Below are 27,180 nucleotides of genomic sequence, written 5' to 3' on the forward strand. Positions count from 1 at the left end.
CTTATGATGCTTATTTAACTCACTATCCAAAATAATTTGAACACAATTTGTTTGAATTAAGAATCTAAAAGTTACATACAATTTTGATAATATAAATTACCTAGCTATTTCTATTTTTGGTGCCATATTTAAGTTTGAGTAGGTCTTTTGTGAGACGCTCTCACGAATCTTTATCTATGAAACGAGTCAATATCGATATCCACAATAAAAAGTTATACTCTTAGCACAAAAAAGTAATAATTTTCATGGATTACCCAAATAAGATGTATGTCTCACAAAATACGACTCATGAATTCGTCTCACACAAGTTTTTACCTAAGTTTTTGCTATCTTTGTTCTTAGCAATTTTTTTTTCTCCTATATGACTATGATATGCCAACATGACGTTCACGAGTCACAACAAAGTATCATGTCAAAATTATCGATTAAAAATAATTTTAAAAATATGGTTAAGTAACTGGTCTACATATCTAATGCATATTTAGATCACAATCAATTGTTATATTAAACACAATTTATTTGAAACAAAATTTTATTGATATATTATTCATAGAATATATTATGCTTTTGGTAGAAATTTAAAAGACCTAATTGATTAAAAGTAAGATTGGAAGGTTCCCATAAAACTAAAATTCAAAAACTTTAATCAACATCAATCGCCTGAATTTGGGTTTTTGTATGATGTATAATATTGGAGCTACACAGTTATTATCAGCTATAAATTTTGGTAAATTGATATACGCGTGACAATTACGAACTTTTTTTGCATAACTTCCAAAATAATTTTGAACAAAAATAAATGAACAGTGATATTTGGACACATGTTATGTATTATATACATGGGTATGTTACTCAATTATACATATCAAAATATTGTCACAACTTCAAAAAAAATTAAATATTGTTACTTAAGAAAATAAATTGCATATTTCTTAAAAATATATTTTGTTAATATTAATTTTTTATTAAATTAGACTTGCAAACCCGGTAGCACTCATCAGCCCACAGCTGTAGAAAGCCCAACAGCTTGATGGATTTGGGCCAGATTAATACAATATGCACACAGATATTTATTACACAAAATACAACTCATCAAAAAAGTAATGCAATTCATGAAAATCGAACACGAACTGTAAAAAAAAAAATAAAAGAATTTGATCACAATATCAATATCGGATGATTTTTTTCTTTTTAAAACCCTCGATGAGTGGTAGTTTTCTTCTGTGGATTAAAAACCCTACAATTCTTCCGAATTTCGCCGGCACTTCCCACAAGAACATCAATCTTGCTCATCTTGATCATTGCATTTGCAAAGTTATCACCAAATGGAAGCTTATTTGATGCAAAACTTTTGACGATCGGCGCAGTGGAGGGATCCAGGGCAAGTTTTTGATCAATCTCCAATATCCCTTTCTTGAATATGGTCTGATTATAGAACTGATTATCCACTACAAAGGATGTGCCTTGATCCAAGAAAGCTGTTGGATCTTTACTTAATGGCCTGGAAGCAGTCCCACATAATTTCAAAAGCCTAGCAGCCAATCCCCGATCCATCGTGGGGTCGGGTTTTCGGGTGCCCTGGAAATCGGAAAGCCGGTCCTGGAAAAATGCACAATGTGACACACCCACCGTGTGTGCGCCTAAGAGCGTGACCATGTCATTGAGTGTAAGCTTTTTCGCCCGGAAAAACGAAAATGCTTGAGGCACGGATAATGATGGACCAGGTAGATTGACATCTTCCATGTTGGAGACGAGGCCGTCGCGTCTTCCGGTTGGGACGTTGTATTTGGGTCCCCCGGCTAGCTCAACCGCATCTCGTGTTGCTAATGTGATGATATCGGCACATGATACGTTGGAGGGGCATGCGGTTTCGAGAGCTTTCTTGGCTGCATCTATCAGGTCATAACCTCGTACCGTTTCATTTGGTCCCGCATCCTTTTCCGAAGACTTGGATTTCGTGCGGTCAATCAGTATGGAAGCATCGCATCCCTGTAAATTTAAATAATTCTTCATGTAAAAAACATATGATAAACATATGGAAAGTAAGGTTTCATAATTTACGTTGAAAATATCAAATTGATTAAAAAGAATATATGCTATAATTTTTTTTAACATTTGGGTTTTTTTTCTTCTGTATATGGTAATAAAACTTATAGATATATGGAAAGTTGTGGTTATGTATGTTTGTTTATTTGCATCTTTTGTGTTTACGTTGTCACATTTCATTTTAGTCCGCTGTCTTTGATATTTTTTGTAATTTTATTCGTTATTCTGACGTAACGCTGATGTGACGCAAATTTGTGTGGTGTCACGTTAGTACTTCAGATGAAAAATAATTTAAATTGCCAAAAGTCTGAAGATGAATGTCTAAAACAAATTTGACAACGTTAGCTAAGTAACAAAAAATTATATGATCAAAAATACAATTTTCCCACACACACATATGTGTATTAATTTTTTTAGAAAAGATGTTTAAAGCTCAAATGATCCCATGAACAAAAAACCTATTTAGAGTTTACCTTAGTTGAATCTAAACTCGAACAAATCACACTCCTAACTCAATTTGAGCCAAAACCCGAGTGAAAATAAGCAAATTTATCCAAAAAATTGAAGTCAAACTCGAATATATAACATACATATATAAGTACATATATATAAGCGGATCAGTGGAGTTTGTTAACAACTTACCCTAACAAAACAATCATGAAAATGCATTCGAAGCAATGCTGCAGTGATCGAACGATCCGTGCTAAACCTGTTCTGCACGACTTGTCGCACGATCTTTTCGGCGTTGGGGCATGAAGAACTGTAGAACCCTACTCTTAACTGAGCAGAAGCAAGGTTGAGAATGCAACATCCAACAAAAATAGCTATTTTCTTCTCCATTCTCCCTTACAAATTTTAGCAGATATTTATTTTTCTATATATGTCAATCTTAAATATCAATGATGGATAATTTATAGAGGAAAGAGATTCCAACTCTTCGGGTACTTGATACAAAGATGGTGGAAACGTGCAAGGTCAAATAATATCACTGGCCAACACGATTTTACCAAAAAATACGCATACGCGTTAATTGATTGTACAGATTTAGTATTCATAATTATTATATTATCGTTTTATTTTAAAAAAAATATAATGTTATTACATGTGCAGCTGGATTGATTAACCTTAATTTAATAATAAAAACTACGCTTGGATCTGTCATTTGAAAATTGTACTACAATTTCCCTAGTCAAGCATTTGTGTTACTACCATAAACTTAATCGAATTTGTACATTAGGTTAAGCTTGCTAGGCAGAGGACAGGACTGTGCGGGTTATGTATAGAGTCGGAGTTCGACCCTAGCACAAGGGAGTTGGATCCAACGACCCCGATGTAATTGACGTGTAGTCGACGTCCCAAAACGTATCGAGACCGTTGAATCTGGCACGAGGGAGATTCGAATTTTCCTCTGGAAGATGTGTGATCTATTGACTAATTTAATTTTTCACAGTTTTCATCTGATAAAATAGTATTTATTAGGATGGTTCCTGTCATGATAATAAAGTTTACAATTAGGTCAAACCAAAAAAAAAAAGTATACTATTGCTTTAATAATTTTTTGTTACTTATTGTACTGGATATATATTTTTTTAGTTCATAGACTGAGCATTTTTTATGGAATTAAAATTTCAAATGTCTTCTAATGGACATCAAACATATTTTGAATGATGGTAAAAGTATCACAAAAATATCGAACAACAATATTTACAATATTTATATCTAATGAGATTTTTTATTGAATATATCGTGAAATTTGTATAAATAAAATTTTCATATTGAATTTTTGTGTTGTTAGAATTGTTGTATAACTGTAAATTTAATTATAGATATAGCATTACTCTTTGAATAATAGCATGCGGTAAGCACGAGGTATAATCCTTTGTGTGTCACATGCTAGTTTTATACTAACAAAACTACACTTTATGTCTTATATGTTTGTTTTGCGATTTTTGTCTCGTATGATGTCAAGTTCAGTCTTTCATCCTATATTTTTCATTTTTTGATAATTTAAATATTTTTTTTCATTGCAAGTGATAAATCAGTATCATGTCGGAGTTACGTGGGCTCCGCATATATATCACATAAAAAAAGACTAAAATTACAAAACTAAAAAAAAAAATGATATCATATCAATACTGAAATTTAACAACATAGATGTCCAAAATCTTAAAGAAAAAAATATCAAAGACTAATATTACATATTTCTCTTTTATATTTATATCCAATATACCAATATTAGTGATTATGGAGAAAGAGAACTATCGAGTCTTTGATTAACACCAGTATCTCTTATACACATTACATGCTTATATAGTTGAATAATTATATAGGACAAAAACTTGTATGAGACGTTCTCACTGAGAAATATTTTATGAAACAAATCTCTTATTTGTGTAATCCATGAAAAAATATTATTTTTTATGCTAATATTAATATTACTTTTTATTGTGAATATCGGTAGGGTTGACCCATATCACAGATAAAGATTCGTGAGACCGTCTCACAAGAGATCTACTCTAATTATATAGATTTGATAATTTTTGTTATTTTTTAGTTAATGATTTTTCTATATTTTTTTAGGATTAATATAATTATCTAAAAATAAAAATATATAGATAAAGATATGATTGAATTTTAAAATATAAAAAATATAGGATTAAATTATTTAAAAAGAAATGCTATTTTAAGAAGGAAAAAAATTATTATCGTTAAAGGTATTTTCCTAAAAGGCTATGCTAAACTACCATAATCAAATTTGACATCTCATTTACTTTAATTGTAATAAATTTGAAATATATACCTAATTTATTTTCCCATCATCAATTCTAATTAGATTTTGTCACAACCCTATAGGATTTCCTTCTCAGTGTATTTTTCTTTCTCGGCATTTTTTCAACAATATTTTTCAGCTCTCGTAAGACGAAACTGAAGCATTTACAACAAACACAATCCTTTTAACCAAAAAAGCATTGTTTTTTATTCCCTTTACCCAAAATACAAAGGCAAAAACTTATGTGAGACGGTCTCACGGGTCGTATTTGTGAGACGGATCTCTTATTTGGGTCACCTATGAAATATTACTTTTTATGCTAAGAGTATTACTTTTTTTTGTGAATATGGGTAGGGTTGACTCGTCTCACAGATTATGATCCGTGAAACGGTCTCACATAGACCCACTCAAATACAAATCCCATTGCGGAATCCGAATGATTATCCAACTAATCATAAGACTCGTAAGATGGAGGGAGGCCTCTTCAATCTTCATTTATCTTACCATTGTTGACTTCCCTTATATCCCAATCCAAATAGTCTATTTCAAATGCTCGTTTTCGGGGAATATTCGGATTTCGACTCTCCCGAAAAATATTTTAAAAAACATAACATCGTCAAAGCAATATCGAGTGTACATTTAATGTTGGCAAAAACTTGTGTGAGACGGTCTCACGGGTCGTATTTGTGAGACAGGATCTCTTATTTGGGTCATTCATAAAAAAGTATTACTTTTTATGCTTAGAGTATTATTTTTTATTGTGAATATGGGTAGGATTGACCCGGTCTCACATATTAAGATCCGTGAGACGGTCTCACATGAGACCTACTCTTTAATGTTAGACGCGACTTTACATTTTGTATGATAAGTTATGAAAATACTCTTGAATCCAATTAGATACATTTTATTTGGATTAAGTGTATTTTTTAAAATTATCATGCAAAATATAAGATTTGGTGCAATGTGAAGTATACATCAAGCATTACTCCTTGTAATAACATGTTTTACTTGAAAATAGTCATAAATTTAAAACTTTTTGTTCCAAGGTTAGATTTAAAATTATCTCCTCTACATATACATATCATTACATTTAAACCAAAGAATGGTGTCGATGACTTATTGTTATAGCTCATCTGATATCAATGTCTCAAATTTGAGACGAGATCTCATATTCGAGATCCAAGTGTAACAAATCTCCTCTCCTCCACCTATAAAAACAAAAGAGTGGCACTAATGCTTACGGGAAAATAATTTTTAAAAGATGAAGGATATATAATGGAGCAGGACTTGGTCAATAGTGTGTTAGGTACATTAACAACGGGTGCAGCTGTAAACATGCATAAGAAAATGTCTCGAAGAAGGATAAATATGGGTTAGGGTCTTACCTTGAAATGAGTTGAAAATATATTTCCATCCTCCTATGAATCGTGGAAGCTAAGCAATTTAGTGAAAAATATATATTTATACATATTTTTGTAGTGTCAATACATGGACAGGAAGTCACAGGTGAGAGATGTAAATAATACAGCAACCAGAGTTTATGATCCATACCACAGCCTTTCATCAAGAAACAAGGTCCTATTCTCTCTCCACGGGGACGGGACATGAAATTTTAATCCACAGGGAAATTTAAGAAGGAATTTGAACTTTTTTTCACTTAAAGAGGTCTAACGGAAGCCTCTCCGTCCCCTCAGATTCACCCCCAGCCGGCATACTTTATGCAGACTTGCTTTTGTTTCTTGACTTTCTATTATCTCCTCAGTGAATCTATGAAGTAATATTTTGAATGAAACACAGGAAATCAATGGTGCCGAGTGGGACATGACAAGGAACGGAAACATTTTCAGCAACTCATTTCTGTACATTTTCTACATCCAGCTGTCCTGGTGTTCTTTCTCACCCTTTGTGGTGTCTTGTCAATTGTCCACACCCATCATTTCCATCCAAAGAAATGGTACGTACCCGTGCTCTCGTCAACAGCTTGTGGAGGAATCATAGGATTTTCATGGCAAGCATTCACAAGCATCAATCCTTCCAGGGCTAGCCCTCTTCTTACGTGTGCATTCGGGATTTTTCTTGTCCTTATAAGTTATAGGGACTCGGGGTAGTTTAGCAGCATCTGTAATTGCTATAGTTTCTTCCTTGTTTAAATCTCTATATGCATGTTGGGTGACTCCACGATTTGATCGAACCTACAGGATAGTAACGGTTAGTATAGCACATCATCCTCCAAAAGTAAAAACTACAGTACTAATAGCAATCATCACTAATACTATTTTTTCGAGTTTCTTGATGTCTGGTACTGGGGGAGCTACTGATACCGGAACAAAGATCGATATTATATCCATATTCATAATCCTTGGAAGCTTGACATGGACAATGCAGATTGTCAAGAACACGATGCAAGTCATGGTATTACACATCAAATACATGCAATTTGCATGCGGAATAGAAGTTGATTTTAAAACAATAGCGAAAAACACGACTAAATATTCAACGGGGAGTATTTGTTTGGGCTCCATTCTCGTACCACTTCTTCTTGTTATCAGAAGCATAGCTCGAGCAATAAGCATGGTTTCCAAAGATGTGGATGAGTTCATGTTCTCGTGTGCTGGTGGGTTGTTGCAAGGGGTTTGCATCAAGGGTTGTACCTTATGGTCACAGATGGGGATTCGTGCAGGTAGGTGTGTACAACAAAGGGGTCGTCCAAGCTTCGATGGATACGTGGGATATGTTTAGAAGACATGGAATGGAAAAATTGATCGATTGTGACGTCACAAGTTCGTTCTGTTTCCTGTGTGGAGTGGCAGCAGGGTCCATACGTGGACTAGTAGGAGGTACTTGGGCACTGGTGATCCACAAGAAGTATGCAACAGAAGTGTCTATATATGCCTTCTTAACTGGATATTTTATGGTAAATTTGAGTCTTGAATCTCTTGGCAGAAAGCAGCATTCGGCTATCAATAAGTCTTATAACCCTTGTTGCACGGTCACAGAAACCATGACATGGTTATGCATGTACACTTCTAAGGAAAAAATATTATTGTTTTTAAGCTTTTCACCTTAACTTTCAAACATATTAAAAAGTATTCCTCTGTGTCCTCACCGTGTCCAAAGTTTTTTGTTCTCTTAATCTTCGAACATAGACTGTGGTGGGACATGTGTTCGAGCCATCTTCATGTCCTTAATATGTCCGACACATCACAGGTCCAATTTTGGAGTGTCCATGCATATCATAGCGGCTAAGTTTTAACCAATTGTTACCTTAATTTCAGAGTAGGGTGGCAATGGCATGGATACAAGCTAGCATTGCAGCTTATATTAAGCTTATACAGAAAATCCTCAAAGCCAGCAATTTGACTCTACTATGACAGATACTATCCGGGAGATACAAAGATCACAAGTATATAAGTCACAGCTCGCAAGAAATCATCCATATGATCCATATTTCAAAGAAAGATACGCATTCTTGATATTTTTTTACAATTGTACATTCATAACATGTACTCAAAACTACTCAAAACACAAGTCCTTACCTGTTCTGTTTTTCACTAACCTTGTAGCAAGCCGTAAAATGAACATTGACTGGTTTACCCTTTCTACTACGGATGTTCATTAACAAAAAAGTTCAACTAATGTGAAAATTTGATTTTACTTGAATAAATTTATCTCAAACTGAAAAAGCTGTGAAAGTGACCAGAAGTTCATATAGTAAAAAGGTTAATTTATGTGGACATCTTAACACCTTCTCACTTCTCAAAAGATGACCGTGGGTATGATCTCTTGTACCATGAAACTTGGACTTGATCTTTGGAGTCAGCTCAAAGGAGAAGATTTTTAAAGTCCATATATGCACTATACTTTGATATCTCATGGAAGGGCCAACTACCTCTAGCCCATCTCTAGTCCAAATGAAAGACAACCTATGTATTTTCCTATAAATATCAGTTTGAATGTTTAATTCATTCATTCACTGTATTGTTTTTCAGCAGCATCCTTAGCTGTTTATATCATCAGTCTCTGACTTGAGCGTCGGAGAGTAGCTACGCCGAGACACCCTTTCGTATCCTTCTAACGGTCTTCTTCTGATTTCAAGCTTAAAATCAATTCGAAGCCTGCGTTGGGACTAGCGTCACATGCTAGAATCGAACCCTAAATTTTCATTGAGTATCAACTTTTATTATCATATATTTCCCAATAGCTTTATCATATATAGCTGATCAAAACAATAATGAGGGATAAATACTCAGCAAATTTAAGTAATAAACATGAAGGGAGCAGAAACAAAGCAAAGAAAATGCTGATCCCAGTGAAGAAGAAGCACGGGAGAAAACCACCAGTTCTTGAGATTTTCGTAAGGTATCCTGGAAAAGAACTCAAATATCCATCTACGCAGCAGATAATTGAGAGGGGAAATTATGGTCCATGAACAAATAGAAGAATGTGTCATAATATCATCATAGAACCATCCAATTTCCAAGCAAAAAAGGTGAAATTCATAGCAAATGATGAAAATTGCGACCTACAATTTCGATTTCAAAGCTCCGAGTTTGTTTCCAGGAAACCATGAGGATGAAGCTCCGTCTAAATCCACTCGAGCGGCTGGCTGATCAGCCGGTCTAACGACACGGGCCGAGGTTTGAAATCGAGTCAAACCTATTGTTTATAGTGAGATAATAGATAAAATATTACTTGTTTACGTATCAATAATACAAAGTAAAATTAAAGGTAATTTGAAATTAATCATAGTTAACACTAGTGCACCGATGCACGTGTTGTGTACTTGTATAATATTTTTTATAATTCAATTGTTTTATATTTAAATGAGGATCAAAATATAATCATAAAAAATAGTGAAAGACTACAATGTAATTTGATATATAAATTAAAAAATAAAAGAATACAAAAATGATCTCAATGAGAATTGAACATATAACATAAACCCAAAGAAACAATGATTCTATCCGTTGAACTACATATAACTAGTACTAAATTTTTAAGATTTTTTGAATATATATAATTATTAAAACAGACCATAATACCAAAATTAGTTGTTTTAAGTGTCTCAAACTTACTAAAATAGTATAGATGAAATATTATATAAACATAGGAGTAATTGATTTATATTTTTACTTGTCTAAACAATAAAAATGTATTGAAATGACTCTATGGTGGTATGTATTTGAAATCAACCAAAATGACTCAAAAATTAATATTTGGGCTTCGAAATCTATTATCAAGTGAATTACCCAAACAAATCAATGAATTTGTTATTAAGAATTTGAAATCTCTAACTTTTAATATATTCATCCAAATAATACTGAAAGTACAACAAATATATCGTACATCAATATTTTCAATAATTATATAGTGATATTTTGCTATTATATCGTGAGATTTTTTGTTAAATTAATCATGATATTTTGATAAATGAAATTTTTGCATTGAAATATGTAGCAATACTCATTCATCCAAATGTGACCTAAGAGAAATTTTTCACACAATAATACCCTTTTAAGATTAATTCAATATATATGATATGATACTACTGTTTTGTCCTTTTGAAAATATTAATAAAATATTTATAATATTATTTATTAAGGGTAATAATATAATTTCAATTCAAAGATTTGATTGATGTGAGATAAATGATTGATGATTTGATTGATGTAGGATAAATGATTGGTAGATGGATAAATAATGCAGTGCACCAAACATGATATTACATTGTATAAGAATAAGGATAAAAATGTGGATAAATAATATAACGAACCAAACTGTACATTTTAAGAGTGATTCAAGACGATCCTTCTATCCTATAGATCTGAATTTCAAATCTCCCGTCTTCAATTTTTTTATAAACCAATAAATTTTTTCGTTGGAAACTTCAATATTTTCCAATGGTTCTAACATTTGCCTCCTTAGTTTCTAAGATTTTTTACGACATGTCCTTATTTGTGTTGCAGTTCATTTCACAGATACATAATTATTTTCATAGAAATATAATTTTTTTGACTAGATACAAAGTTCGCTAAAGTTCGACATTTAGTCCAGGACCATAGAACATCATGCAGTGAATTTAATTTGTTGGCCATTCTGGTTGAATTATTAATTTGATTATTCATGGATCAAACTTAAGACTCATTTATAAAAATAATTCATTTGATACGAAGACATGAATTTGGGAAAGAAAACAATCAAATAATACACATGTTAAGTTTCATTCATTGTATTAAGTCTACCTTTGAATGACGACTCTTGCAGCATTTCAGTAACCGGAGTATTTGCGATTTTTAAAAAAAATGATTAACTTTAAAGTTTTAGTTTTTATGTTTCTTAATTCCAAATTTTGTTTTTGTTTTAGTCAAAGGTTAGTCACATAGTGATTCCGATTCTTTAGAAATGATATTTTCTGAAAACACTCCTACAAATTTATCATTTACATTCATTTACACGATCAAAACCTATTTTTCGCAGGCACTTCAATAATCACTACACTAATTATTGAAATAAACTCAATGAATGTGATGTACGTGATTTATAGGACCGAGTGCTTATCACTTTACCAAAAACTATAGCTAGTGGTAATAGTGTGAGAACCCGAATTTTCAGCAGACTAGCAACTTCAGTAGCAAATGAAAATTCCAGCAGAAGATAGCAATTCCAGCATCAAGCTAATATTTCAGAAGTTTATATTTTCCAGCAGACAGAATCCAGCAGCAGAAGAGCGAGAAAGCAGCAGCAGCAGAAGAGCGAAGAAGCAGCAGACAGTTACCAATTCAGCCATGACTTGTAACTGAAGCATTTAAACGAAATAAAGATTGTTAATGGCAGATTATGGCCATTAATAGGGAGCCTAACAGTCAGATTGTGGCCTATAAATAACACATCAAGTCTCTGAAATTGGTGTTACACAAATCCTGAGTTATCTCTTGAATTTTCGAGTTAAGAGGGTGCTGAATTTCGAGCAGTAGAAACCAGTAGCGAGAGAAAGCATTTTTCCAGACTTCAACCGAAACCTCTAAGCAAATTACGGTAAGTGGGCTTATATATAAATATCTTGAAATCCATTGATAATTCTGTTTTAAAGTTCAGTTTCTGTACGTTTGATTTCTGATTTTGAAGAACTGAAACTCCCTAGTGAACTAATGGTAGGAATATATATTCTGAACATTTCTGAATTCTGATTCTGATTCTGATTCTGGCCTCACCCCTTAGAGGAGAGAACATATAGGGGACTGATATCAGTTTAGCCATGAAATTCACTAACGTGCTCAGTGCTTAATAATTCTGATTTCTGTTCTGAAACATGTAAATTCTGAATTCTGATTTCTGTTATGAAAATACGAGTTTTCTGTATATTATTGTATTACTGTTTCTGTTGAAAACGATTTCGAAACTGGGAGTTATTCCCGCCCCTGCTTACTGAGTGACAATCATATCACTCACCCACCAAACCCATCTCAGATAAGAGTACTGAAGAAATGTTAGAAGAAGAGGAACAGATCCAGTTCTGGGGCTGGTGAAGAAGACTGTTGTTCTCAGTTTATGTTTATTTTATTCCGCTACATCTGTTAGATACTGTAATATTTGGTTTTACATTTCCGCTGTAAAACATCAGTATTCGAGTTGTAACAGACAATTGATTTATTTCGTATTATGAACAAAAGACTGGTTTATGATATTCTGTACTTCTGAGGCTTGTTGTTTTCGAATGTAATATTTGAGAGCAACGCCGGTGTCAACCAACCCCCGTCCCGGGGCGTGACATTGAAGTGGTATCAGAGCGAAACCGGGTTTCATAATCTGGGGAGGAGGAACTAGAAATAATAAGTTCTTCTGAGAATAAGTTCTGAAGGTTACTGAAATAGACTATTGAAAATAAGCTACTGTAATAGACTACTGAAACGAGTTTAAAAAAAAAAATTCAGTAGGCCAAAACCAGTAGACGAAAAACAGTAGGATTAGACCAGTAGTCTGAAACCAGAACCAGTAGAAGGAAACCAGTAGATCTGAATGCAGAAGAGTGGGTCAGCAGACAATGCTGGAAAAGCAGCAGAATGAATGCAGTAGCATCAGAATTGCAGTAGCAAGTGAATTCCAGTAGGAGCATGCAGTAGACTTCGCAAAATGGCATGGAAGTTGAGGTGTTTTTCGCACAAACTTCAAACGGCCATAACTTTTGATCCAGGAGGAATTTTTACTAATAAAAGTAGGCGTTGGAAAGCTCTCGACGATGGATTTTCTAGCACCGCCGACAAAGCCCAAAATCCATCGTTTAGATAGTGATATCATCATTTCCGTAAAATTTTCCAAAATTTTGAAAATTTGAGGAATTTTCATTTTCAATTGACTTAGTATTTTTGCACCAAACTTGGTACCATTCATGTTCTTGATGTGAAAGATTTTTAGTAAAATTTTCACACCATTCTGAGACCGAAAATTTTTGAGCTATTTCTTCTGTTAATTGTATAGGCAGTACTGATTTTGTTCATTCCAGTATTTGTCTATAACTCGACCTATATTCTTGAGATCACTTCTGAACCTTTACCCTTATGCTTTTGGATGTAGGATATGGCGGACCAAAGTAGCTACATTAAGAGCTTAGAAAGGAAACTAGAAAAGCTCAAGGGGAATAACTACTGTCTAAAGTTGGACAAAGATGAGTTAGAGCGTCGAGCAGAGCACTTAGAGGGTGATGTTCAACGTTATGCTCACTATCTGCATGAAGCAGAAGAGAGGAATAGGAAGATTCAAGAGGAGTTTGAAATATCCCAAGAGACTGTGGCAGAGTTCATCGAGCTACGTGATACACTTGTTGACAAAATCCAAATACTCAAGGATCAGAACCACCAACTTGTGCACCATCATAATCAGTATAGTGAGCAGACCGATGCTCAAATTCATGAGTTGCAGAGTACTGTTGAAGTTCTTAGCAACCAGAATGCAGTTCTGCATGGTCATATTGAACATCTACAAGCAGTAATAGCCAATCATGAAGAACCTGAGGAGGATCCAGAAGAGGAAGAAGAAGTTGAAGAGGATCCTATGGATTTGGGATTAGGAGAAGTAGTAGATTAGCCTATCAGCAGTTGTTTTCTTTGTAATAGCACTTGTTCTATTTGCATCTCTGTTTCATTTTCGAAGTTCAGTTGTAATTGCACTTTCTTGGGAAATCAATAAAATTTCTTTCTATCAATTGACTTCATATTTAATTCTCGAGCAATTACTTAAACATTGTGTTTCTTTCGTTTAGTTCATATTCTGCCAAAACCTTAGAATTCTCATAATTGTAGGATATGGACGGAAGACCAGTGAGAAACAACCGCAACCCTCGTTACAACAACCGCAACAACAACCGCAACGATGAGGATGCACAACCGCAGCAGCAACAACAACAACCACCAGCAGTTGGCCTCAGCCAAGTGGATTTAATGGCAATAGCCACGATTGTGGCAACCACGTTACAAGGGTTAGTGAACCCTAATGCTAACCAGCCACCACCACCACCTCCAGCTCAGAATGGGACTAAGTAACATTATGAGGCTCTCCGAAGAGCAAAAGTCCCTAACTTCGATAGAAGCACCGATCCAGAGGTCGGACAAAATTGGATGAAAGAGGTGGAAAATCATCTACGACTACTTGAGGTTCCCCAAAGGATCAGAGTAGAGGTGATTACACCCTTTCTTGTCGATAAAGCTGCCAAATGGTGGGAAGGAGTCTCACCAGCTATGATAGAGGCGGGACCTATCACTTGGCAAAGGTTCCGAGAAGCATTCCTGAGGCAGTACTTTCCAACAGCAGTTCGAGTGCAAAAGCTATCAGAATTTGAAAGCTTGGTTCAAGAACCAAACATGACAGTGGTGGAGTATTCATCCAAGTTCCACTCATTGGGAACTTACTCCCCAACCATAATGGGAGACGAGGCCTTGAAGATGCATCGCTTCAAGAAGGGATTGAACAGCCGTACTCAATCTGCCCTTGCCGTTATCGAGCCCAATAGTTTTGATGAATTGATGGGAGCCGCCATCAGGGCTGAGAATGACATCAAGAGGCGTGAAGGCGAGAACAAACTCAAACGTCCTCAGCCAAGCCAGTACCAATCGGGCCAGCAATTCAAGAGGCCTAGGTTTTCGAGCAACCAATTTACCAGTACTCTATCCAAAGGAACCACTTCTTCTCAATCAAACAAAGAAGGAGTCAAGTGCCAAACTTGCGGATTCACACACACTGGTGAATGTCGTAGGAATTCTGGAGCTTGTTTCCGTTGTGGAAAGATGGACCATCGCATTGCTCAATGTCCTATGCCAGATCCAAGGAATGGTCCAGCAGGTGGAACAACTCCAAATAAACCTAAGGAGAACAAGCCCAATGCTCGAGTCTATGCTATCACTCAAGAAGAGGCGGACAACTCGAATGATGTCGTAGCTGGTACCATTCTAATCGATAATATACCTGCTTATGTGTTATTTTATTGTGGTGCTACGCATTCATTCATGTCTAAGAGATTTGCCAAGAAGTTAGGAGCTAAGCCTGATAACTTAGAAGAACCATACAGAGTAGCCACTCCTGCAAATCGAATTTTAGAAACTCGCACTCTATATCGGGATATTAGTGTTCTCATAGAATATCAGAATTTCAAGGCAAACCTTATTCAACTAAACATGGTGGAATTCGACGTAATTCTTGGAATGGATTGGTTAGCCAAGAATCATGCCTTAGTAGACTGTCATGGAAAGACGGTAACCATCCAAACTCCACACCAAGAGAAACTTTTATTTCATGGCAAGACCAAAGAACGAAAGACTCTTCTTCCTGCTTCTCAAGCTTGGGCAGCCATGAAAAGTGGGGAAGAAGTTTACCTAGCTATGCTAAGCGAGGTAAAGAAAGAAACCACACTCACCCACCAAACCCATCTCAGATAAGAGTACTGAAGAAATGTTAGAAGAAGAGGAAGAGATCCAGTTCTGGGGCTGGTGAAGAAGACTGTTGTTCTCAATTTATGTTTATTTTATTCTGCTGCATCTGTTAAGATACTGTAATATTTGGTTTTACATTTCCGCTGTAAAACATCAGTATTCGAGTTGTAACAGACAATTGATTTATTTCGTATTATGAACAAAAGACTGGTTTATGAGATTCTGTACTTCTGAGGCTTGTTGTTTTCGAATGTAATATTTGAGAGCAACGCCGGTGTCAACCAACCCCCGTCCCGGGGCGTGACATTGAAGTGATGTGAGAACCCGAATTTTCAGCAGACTAGCAACTTCAGTAGCAAATGAAAATTCCAGCAGAAGTTAGCAATTCCAGCATCAAGCTAATATTTCAGAAGTTTATATTTTCCAGCAGACATGTATTTTCCAGCAGACAGAATCCAGCAGCAGAAGACCGAGAAAGCAGCATCAGCAGAAGAGCGAAGAAGCAGCAGACATTTACCAATTCAGCCATGACTTGTAACTGAAGCATTTAAACGGAATAAAGATTGTTAATGGCAGATTATGGCCATTAATAGGGAGCCTAACAGTCAGATTGTGGCCTATAAATAACACCTCAAGTCTCTGAAATTGGTGTTACACAAATCCTGAGTTATCTCTTGAATTTTTGAGTTAAGAAGGTGCTGAATTTCGAGCAGTAGAAACCAGTAGCGAGAGAAAGCATTTTTCCAGACTTCAACCGAAACCTCTAAGGAAATTACGGTAAGTGGGCTTATATATAAATATCTTGAAATTCGTTGATAATTCTGTTTTAAAGTTCAGTTTCTGTACGTTTGATTTCTGATTTTGAAGCACTGAAACTCCCTAGTGAACTAATGGTAGGAATATATATTCTGAACATTTCTGAATTCTGATTCTGATTCTGATTCTGGCTTCACCCCTTAGAGGAGAGAACATATAGGGGACTGATATCAGTTTAGCCATGAAATTCACTAACGTGCTCAGTGCTTAATAATTCTGATTTCTGTTCTGAAACATGTAAATTCTGAATTCTGATTTCTGTTATGAAAATACGAGTTTTCTGTATATTATTGTATTACTGTTTCTGTTGAAAACGATTTCGAAACTGGGAGTTATTCCCGTCCCTGCTTACTGAGTGACAATCATATCACTCACCCACCAAACCCATCTCAGATAAGAGTACTGAAGAAATGTTAGAAGAAGAGGAACAGATCCAGTTCTGGGGCTTGTGAAGAAGACTGTTGTTCTCAGTTTATGTTTATTTTATTCCGCTACATCTGTTAAGATACTGTAATATTTGGTTTTACATTTCCGCTGTAAAACATCAGTATTCGAGTTGTAACAGACAATTGATTTATTTCGTATTATGAACAAAAGACTGGTTTATGAGATTCTGTACTTCTGAGGCTTGTTGTTTTCGAATGTAATATTAGAGAGCAACGCCGGTGTCAACCAACCCCCGTCCCGGGGCGTGACAAATAGTGCAACTCAAATCTTTTAACTCACACAGCAGTTCAAGCACCACGTTTCGATCGCTCTATCAAGCAGGAACAATTATTATACCCAACAATATCCCTCCCAATAATTAATTGCATTCCTTGCAATCAATGGGAATCGAACTGGTGACATTGGCTCTGATACCAATTGTTAGGATCAAGCGCTTATCACTATGCCAAAAGCTATAGTTGTCAGCCAAGACGCGACTTTATTTTCTTATACTTGTGGCAGCGTAAAGTCCACCTGCTTGGGTGCTAATGGGTCGAGCTGTTAGGGCCATGAGTTCGGGGAGGTATGTATTTATTAGTTGCCGATGTCTCAAATCTCTTAGAGATCGGCATTACCTTTTAGCTACCGTCGACTCTGTCTCTAGCAAAACAATATTACTCATTAATATCTGGTGTCACTCTTTTACGGTTTCCTTTGCCAACTAGAACAAGTGGCATAACGTCAGCAGCTTGACGCATTAGAACTTCTCAGGAGGTCCACTCATCCAAGTACTACTCTCACTCATGCACGCTTAACCCAATATCTCCCTCCAAGAAGTATAAAATATGCTTCTTGGGAGACTTGAACCCATGACCTCGCTCTGATACCAATCATTAGACCGAGTGCTTACCACCATACCAAAAGCTATAGCTAATGGTAATGGTGCAACTCAAATATTTTAAATTGCACAGCAGCTCAAGCACCACGGTTCGATCACTCTACCATGCAGGGATAATTATTGCATCCAACATGATTAATCATATGGGTGGTATATCATATCGTATCTTATTGAAAAATGCATAGCATATATCGTACAAAAATTACGATATTAAAAATATTTATATCGATATCGTACCAAAAATTTCAATATACTAGGTTCGGTATACCAAAATTGTCGGCTTGTATAATTAATATACCGATTATACCAAAATTTTTTTGCATTTTGAGATTTTGGTACGATGTCGTTATATACCATTTTATACCGAAAAACACTTTATATATTTTTATAATTTTAACTTTATTATTTAAAAATATTATATATATTTTAATTATAAATATATATATATATATATATATATATATATATATATATATATATATATATATATATATATATATATATATATATATATATTGGTATTTCACTATTTCGGTGTGTATCAAAAAAATTTAAATTTATATCATTATCGTATCAAAAATTTTGGTATCCATACAATACAATACTATATCGTAATTTTTGATAAATTCGATATTTTTCGATATGATAGTTTTGATATATTGAAAATTCAATATTTTTTCTAACCTCTTGTTTATGGCACGGGTTACTAGCTCGTTGGAGAAACAAGAAGTTTAAAAGAAGATTCATTAAGAAGAAAATTAAGTATTGATTAATATAAGTACTTAATTTTCATGGGATCATTTAATTAATCTAATCGATGTTGTTTCTTTCTTTTCAGCAAAGAGGACTGAATTATTACTTCACGTAATTGATGTAGTCAAGGAGGCTTATCTTTAATCGCCATCGACTACTTTAATTGGAAACCAGTAAAAGAACTCCACCCCTACTTTTAAAATGTGATTGGACTTGAATTATTTTCAATTTTCATGTCCATTGTTCATAGAATTAAATTCAGGAAACTTACGATTTAAAAAATTAAAGTTGCATTGTTACCAACATATATCATTTTTAGTATAGTAGTAATATCTCGAATTTATAATTGATATCAGAGTCAGGTCATATATTCGATTCTCATTTAATGAGAGAGTGTAATTATTGAGAGATATATTGTTAGGTACAATAATTGCTTATGTTTGATAGAGAAATCGAAACGTAATGCTGAAGCTACTGTACATTTTAAAATATTAGAGTTTCGCAATTATCACCATCTATAGATTTTGATAAAATAATAAGCGTTTGATCTTATGATATGAGTGACTATATATATTACCCATGCTCATCTTTATCTCTACTTTTTAAAATTATCGTATATAATATATATGTATTTTATGGGATCTTTATTTCCGAGACATGGTATGAAAAGTTACAAAATTCATCTTCATGATTTATTTTGAATTTAACTTGTTAAAATTTGGTTTCTATCCAGTAATTTGTATTTTTTGCTCTAAATCATTAAGTCCACCAAATATTACTTATTTAACATCGATGTTCTCTTTTATGTCTTTTGTGACAAGAATAAACATATTGTACACAATAATAAAATCTACCTAAACAAAAAAAAATAGAAACGACAAATTTTTTTTCTCAGGATGTCATTTTTAAAAAAATAGCCAAGAAAAAAAATCTAAGTTAATAGACGAAAATAAAACTTTGATAAGTTAACGAACTAATTAGACATAAAACAAACCAACTTATAATACTGAAATGTAATTTTTTCTTACTTGGGTTACACTTATTAAAAACCTCGAGATGTTCGCGTTACACCAAACCTCCTTCTGGCACACGCATTATTTTTAGTATAAGTTCAATTTTAAATAATTAGTAATATAATTAGCCTAAGTTAATTAATGCACGAGTTTATAAATTTAAATAAATATTATATAATATTGAACTGAGGGTAAAGAGAGTTTGATAATGGATTATGCATGTGAATTTTGTCAGATAAACGAAAAAAATTAAGTAATTTAATTACCATTATCAGATTTTATTATAAATGTTTTCTCCCAATCAAATCCATCTATTCAACTGTGACATTTACTTATTTTCAATTTCAATTATGTAGAAAAGTTAAAATTTATATATTATTCTTCATAAACCAATATCCATTTGAACTTGCTTGATTAATGTGATTTTATTAATAATGAAAATTTTCCATCTTACGAGTAAATCAATAATTTAAATAACAGTAAATCACAACAATAATTTATTTACTAATAATAATTCATAGTACACATATATAGTTTGTGGTGTGTGGCTAATAATATGTGACATACGAATTTAATATTTCGATGTTGAAAGTTTATTGTCGCCCCAAATTATATATTAAAGAAACGATTGATTTTCAATTAATTAACATTGAAAGGAAAAATATTTTTTTGATTTTTGTGATATACTTTATTCTGTAAAATTATTTTATTTTTATTAATAAAATAATTGTGTGAAATAATTAATTAAAGGGTTTTGTCTTTTCTAGATCTTAAATAATTATGCTTAGATTATAAAGTTTATTTCTAATAAGATTTTTGTTTCCTTATTTTGCAGGATTTTTTTAAGATAAACTCGAAGAGAAAATAAGTATATAAAATAGGAGAACATAAAAAGACTTTTGTATGACGATAAATTTTATCATAGAGAAAGATTAAGGCATCTCAAAGCGTAGCCGTTTGAAGATCGTTTTGCTACTACAACGTATTGTCATGATTGTTGGAGAAAAATAAAGACAATACTTGTGAAAGTGTTGATTGAAGATCGTGTTTTTGTTAATCCAGTTTTCGGCATACTATTTGCGTACCTTGAAGACATTAATTTTAATCTGATTATTTGTTTTAGGATACAATTTTATTTTTTAACATGTTAAGTAAGAGAGTTTTCATAGAATAACTAGTTGTGGTTTTTCTGAACCCAAGTTGTTTTTTAGTAGTTATCTTACTTCGAGGCATCGTGCAAGTATTTATATTCGTTTATAATAATCTATGAGCCATTTTTGTTTAATTTATTTATTCATGTGATATATTATTATGCCATGTGTTGTCATTAAATGTTACAACATATGTACAATATTTATATCTGATATACACAATGTTTTACAATTTATATTAAACAGAAATCCTGACAAACATATACGACAAATGCCCATTAAAATAATAAAGTACATTTTTATAATATCTATGTCTAAATTTATTCGGAAGTGTTACACTTTTATAATGTATGTTTTCATATGTGTTATTAAATTTAAATATTAATCAAAAAAATTTCAAGTTTTGATAATTCAAATCATTTTTTATTGAAATTATTGACGTTACTTTACAAGCACAAATAGATATCAAATCAATATGATCACTTCAACACCATGTTAAAAAATATCAAAATTGTAATAATAATAATAATAAATAAAAATAGTTACTATATAAAAAACCAAAATTCTCAAATAACAAAAACGATTTTATCTCAAACAAGAAAAATATAATGATCAATTTTCTACTGCGATATGCTCTGTATATATAAATATAGAGCACATCGGTCTAGAAACCTGTATACCTCCTCGGTTCCATGCAGATAATTACTTGTTAACTAATGCTTCTGCTTCACTCATCTTTTCCTCCACAAAACAAGCACTAATCCACACATTTCATCTTCTACCAATCATCTGTTTGATCACACAAAATCATGGATTATGAACCCAAAACATCTCTTACTCTGAGCTTATCATCAAGAAAAATCGAGGCGCTCAACCTCGATCTAGTGCTTGATCCTTCTTCTCCGAAATCGCAGCCGGTATCGCCACCTTTAAGCCCAACCGGACCGCGGGTTTTCTCATGCAACTACTGCAGACGCAAGTTTTACAGCTCACAAGCTCTAGGAGGTCATCAAAATGCTCATAAACTGGACAGAACCCTAGCCAAGAAGATCAGAGAATCAAGCTCGGCGAGGCGTGAATCGGGCTCGGGTTCGAACCCGGGATTCGGGTCAAGTTCGAGTACTAGTTTGCGTCGGGTTATTGGGTTTGATCTTCATGGCCCTACAGATCATAGATCAGTGAGAAGTGATGTGAAATATGATGATAACTTGATTGTTAATGGATACTTCAAACCTGATCAAAGAGCTTGTGAAGAGCCTAACCATCTTGATTTGTCATTGAAGCTTTGATTTCTAACCGTTAATTGTTGGAAATTCCTGTAACAGCAATTATCCAGTCAAATTCTATAAGATTATTATTATTTATTTTATTTTTCATTGGACAGTGTTTCAAATTTTCCTTAATCTATTTGTTTTTTTTTTATATGACGAGAAACCTATAAACCACAATCATTCAGGTATATACTGGGTAAACTTCGAATATACAATAGTAGCTTGTAAACCATATAAACAAATTCTTGTTATGTGTATATATACATACATACATACATACATACATATATATATATATATATATATATATATATATATATATAGTTTTGATATCCTGCACACCTATCGTGCACACCTTTGTGAGCACCGATGAAGTGTCACTCACCCATTGGATGTGATGAAATATAGAAAAATTGTGCATCCAATGGGTGAATGACACCTCATCGGTGCTCACAAAGATGTGCACGGTAGGTGTGCAGGATATCAAAATTATATATATATATATATATATATATATATATATATATATATATATATATATATATATATATATATGTCTGTGTGTGTGTAATTAAAACTCCAAAAAATCATAATTAATAAAATTTACATTTGAAGACTAATCTGATCATCTGGTCAAGTTCAGACAAAAATATTCCAGTACAGGGTAATTGATATGTCACTGTTAGAAAAATGTCCAGATGTGTTAAATGAGTAGACAAGATTGTGGAAGTAAGTGATTAACTGATGAAAATGGTGATAATGATGAGATTATTGGTCTCTATTGTGCATAAAGATTAACGTAATTAATGTTTGTATAAATATTTTATTAGCGAATACGGGATTTTAACTTCATAATGTATGCACCAATTTACATTTGAGAGGAATGATTTCGCGATTTCTATTTGGAGTTATTATAGGAGAAGTTATAAGTGATGGAGTTTTATACTTTGGACTCTTAGGTTTTTTTTTTCTCCATTTTGAATGAAAATTGGATAAGTAGCTTACGAGCTTTTCAAGTGGATGGTCAGTGTGAAATGAAGAATGTTAATATTAGTATGAGTGAACTTATATTGAGTTATACTTTGTGAAGATATATGAATGATTGGTCAAGAGATTCTTTTTCGCGTGTTCCTATGCAGGGGGTGCAAATCAAGGACCTGATTTGCATCGAAAAAGTCTTGACTTGTGTATAAGCGTACGAGCGTCATGACTTATGTGCGTTGTATGCCAGACCGATCAAGACAAAATTTTCATCAAGGCCAACACGACTTTTCATGTTTTCATGAAATTTTATTTTCGAAAAATTCACTCCAGATCTTTTTATTCGGATTTTTATATCTTTTAAAAGTTTGCAGTACTTTATTTCTCTTTCAAGAACTACGATTTTTAACAATAATTTTGGTCGTGTAAATTGTTTTTTTCCTTCCATTTTTTAGTCCTAAATATTTTCAACAAGTAGATTTTCTGTTTTCATTTTTAATTTTTTCTATGTCACGTCAACATATTAGCGAGGTCTAAAACTGAAAATTGAAATTTTCCAAGACTATAAATGAATTTTTGACAAATTATATCACCAAAATTGCAACTATATCCCACGCTGAATTCGAAATGTTGTAGTAATAGAAGTAACTTGTGTATTTGTATATCCATTATTTATCATATGGTTAAGGGTAAATTTGTGAAAAATCCATCTGTGAAAGTTTAACTTAAGATTCAGTACCTAGTCATCTTTTTTTAAAAAATAGTACCTGACAATGCCATTATTTTAGTTTTAGGTACCTACAAACTTAAATTTACATTTTTGTCCTCTATTATTTAAATAAATATATTATATTATTCACAAAATTACATTTGTCTTCTCCATCTAAATATAATTTAAAAAATATTATTTCTAAATTATCATGAAATAAGAGTAAATACTTATTTTGAGATACAAAATACCTATTATGGTGTTTCAGATACTTGATTTCGCTATTTAATACTTCAAATGTATAATAAAATACTATATTTTTTTAATTTTTCCTCTATATTATTTAAATAAATATATTATTTTATTGACATACAAAATATCTATTATGATGTTTCAGATACTTGATTTCGCTCTTTGAATACTCTAAATGTGTAAAAAAATACTATATTTTCGATTAATCACCACAAATTCAGTCATTGTGGGTCTTTTCATGAAAAATGCATTAGAATGACTTATTCATGTCATTTTATTTTTTAAAAAAACATAGTTCATCACTCATCATTAAATAAGATTAAGTATTTATTTTGACCTACAAAGTACCTATTTTGGAGTTCCATATGCTTGATTTGGTTGTTTGAATACTCTAAATATGTAATAAAATACTGGATATTTAGGCAATCGCCATAAATTGAGTAATCGCAGGTCTTTTCATTGAAAATGCATATAGATCATGTCATAAAATTTTAAAAAAAAAAACACAGTTTATCACTCATCATGAAATTAGAAAAAATAATTATTTTGGCCGATAAAATACCTATTTTGGGGTTCCAAATATTTGATTTGGCTATTTGAATACTTCAAATTGTTAAAAAAAACAAATTTGTAACTAAACATTGAACTTTTTCAAGTACTTAGTTTTACTTACGAAATACCTAATTTCAATTTTAAAATAATTGATTTGGTAAATGAGATACTCAGAATGTGTATTAAAATACTAGATATTCGAATATGCAACGTAAGTTCACCAACTGCTCGCATTTTCACCCAATATACATTTGGATGACATGTTCATTTCATTTAATTATTTTTTTATAAAAAAAACAAATTCGCAACTAAGCATTGAACATTTTGAAGTATTTACTTTTATTTGTGAAATACATAATTTCAATTTTAAAATACTTGATTTGGTAATTGAGATACTCATAAAAGTTAATAAAATACAAGATATTTTAGTAGGCAATGTAAGATTCATTTGGATGACATTTACATTTCATTTAAATTTTTTATTTAAAAAAATAAATAAATTTGCAACTAAGCATTGAACTAGTTGAAGTACTTAGTTATATTTGCGAAATACCTAATTTCAATTTTAAAATACTTGATTTGGTAAATAAAATACTCAGAATGAGTATTAAAATGCTGGATATTAAAATATGAAACGTAAGTTCACCAAATGCTCACATTTCCATCCAAGATACATTGGATGACATGTTCATTTCATTTAATTATTTTTTATTGTTAAAAAACAAATTTGTAACTAAGCATTGAACTTTTTCAAGTACTTAGTTGTACTTACGAAATACCTAATTTCAATTTTAAAATACTTGATTTGGTAAATGAGATACTCAGAATAGGTATTAAAATACTAGATATTCGAATATGCAATGTAAGTTCACCAAGTGCTCGTAATTCTATCCAAAATGCATTTGGATGACATGTTCATTTCATTTAATCATTTTCTTTATTTAAAAAAACAAATTGTAACTAAGCATTGAATTTTTTCAAATACTTAGTTTTACTTGCGAAATACCTAATTTCAATTTTAAAATACTTGATTTGGTAAATGAAATACTCAAAATGAGTATTAAAATACTGGATATTCGAATATGCAACGTAAGTTCACCAAGTGCTCGCATTTCTATCCAAGATACATTTGGATGACATGTTCATTTCATTAAATTGTTTTTTTATTGTTAAAAAAATAAATTTGCAACTAAGTATTGAACTTTTTCAAGTACTTAGTTTTACTTGCGAAATACCTAATTTCAGTTTTAAAATACTTGATTTGGTAAATGAGATACTCATAATGAGTATCAAAATACTGGATATTTGAATATGCAACGTAAGTTCACCTAGTGCTCGGGTTTCCTTCTAAGATGCATTTGGATGACATGTTCAAGGACTTTTCAGCAGCTACAAAGCTTTGAAAGAGGAAAAAAATACTTGGAGCGAAGATTTGAAGATTTTCAGACAATATTCTTCAAGAGAATAGTCTGTGATAGGAACGAGTAGCATAATCCGTGGATTTACAATTTACAAAGAAATATGGAGTCGGATACCCGTCGATAGTTATAGTCTAGTAGGTCGAAATAAAACGACATGCAATTCACCCTTGATAAATAATTAAAGAGATTTAATTACTTCACTGAGATTAATTAATTTGACATAGCTTGAGAGGACATGTTCAATTGGATAGGAAATCTCGTCGAAAACATGTATCATTGTCAAATGAATTAAGTAGATTAGTAAGGGGTAGGTGAACCGATATTCTCAACAAATTCATTTCTCATTAAACTTTAATCAATCATTCTAGCTTATTTATTTTATCATTTAATCCTTGAACCATTTCATTGAGTTTTTATTTAATAATTATAGTAGTAAACAATCATCTGAAGTATCGCTGCTAAAATTGAATAACTGAGAATAATAATTGAGAAATACAGTCCTTAGAGGAATGATACATGTACTCTTGTACACTATATTATTACTTGACATCGTGCACTTGCGATTATTTCGAGCTTGAATATTATTAATTTTATTAAGAATTTTACAATGAAAGTTTTGCTCGATCACTAAGCCTTGAATGTTTTTGAAGTACTTACTTTTTTATTTTAATTTTAAAAAAAATAAATTCGCAACTAAAGATTGAACTTTTTGAAATACTTAGTTTTACTTACGAAATACTTAATTTCAATTTTAAAATACTTGATTTAATAAATGAAATACTCAGAATGTGTATTAAAATACTGGATATTCGAATATGCAACGCAAGTTAACCAAATGCTCTCATTTCCATCCAAGATGCATTTGGATGACACGTTCATTTCATTTAATTATTTTTTTATTGTTAAAAAACAGATTGCAACTAAGCATTAAAGTTTTTCAAGTACTTAGTTTTACTTGCGAAATACGTAATTTCAGTTTTAAAATACTTGATTTGGTAAATGAGATACTCAGAATGTGTATTCAAATACTAGATATTCGAATATGCAACGTAAGTTCACCAAATGCTCGCATTTCCATCCAATATGCATTTGGATGACATGTTCATTTCATTTAATTATTTTCTTTATTTAAAAAACAAAAAAAAAATCGCAACTAAGCATTGAACATTTAGAAGTATTTACTTTTATTTGCGAAATACCTA

At 32.4% G+C, this 27,180-nt stretch overlaps 1 protein-coding gene and 1 pseudogene across 1 annotated transcript; one reads left to right on the forward strand and one right to left on the reverse strand.

Moving 5' to 3' along the window:
* Positions 1–1,009: 1,009 nt before the first annotated feature.
* On the reverse strand, positions 1,010–2,942 carry LOC140818404 (peroxidase 44-like). The gene is made up of 2 exons (XM_073178340.1): positions 2,689–2,942; positions 1,010–1,989 (listed from the first exon to the last, which is right to left on the reverse strand). Exons 1-2 carry the CDS (start codon positions 2,884–2,886, stop codon positions 1,192–1,194), a joined length of 996 nt encoding a protein of 331 aa, XP_073034441.1. The 5' UTR covers positions 2,887–2,942; the 3' UTR covers positions 1,010–1,191.
* A 3,667-nt stretch (positions 2,943–6,609) lies between these two features.
* LOC140818703 (uncharacterized) lies at positions 6,610–8,691 on the forward strand (annotated as a pseudogene).
* Positions 8,692–27,180: the final 18,489 nt, after the last annotated feature.

The sequence above is a fragment of the Primulina eburnea genome, chromosome 17 (genome assembly GCF_022965805.1).
Source record: "Primulina eburnea isolate SZY01 chromosome 17, ASM2296580v1, whole genome shotgun sequence".
NCBI classification, from domain to species: domain Eukaryota; kingdom Viridiplantae; phylum Streptophyta; class Magnoliopsida; order Lamiales; family Gesneriaceae; genus Primulina; species Primulina eburnea.

Excerpts from the sequence above, each read along its gene's own strand:
- LOC140818404 (XM_073178340.1), bottom strand. The coding sequence starts at position 2,886 with ATGGAGAAGAAAATAGCTATTTTTGTTGGATGTTGCATTCTCAACCTT. Across the intron at positions 1,990-2,688 it reads TTCATGATTGTTTTGTTAGG|GGATGCGATGCTTCCATACT; the intron begins GTAAGTTGTTAA and ends TTAAATTTACAG.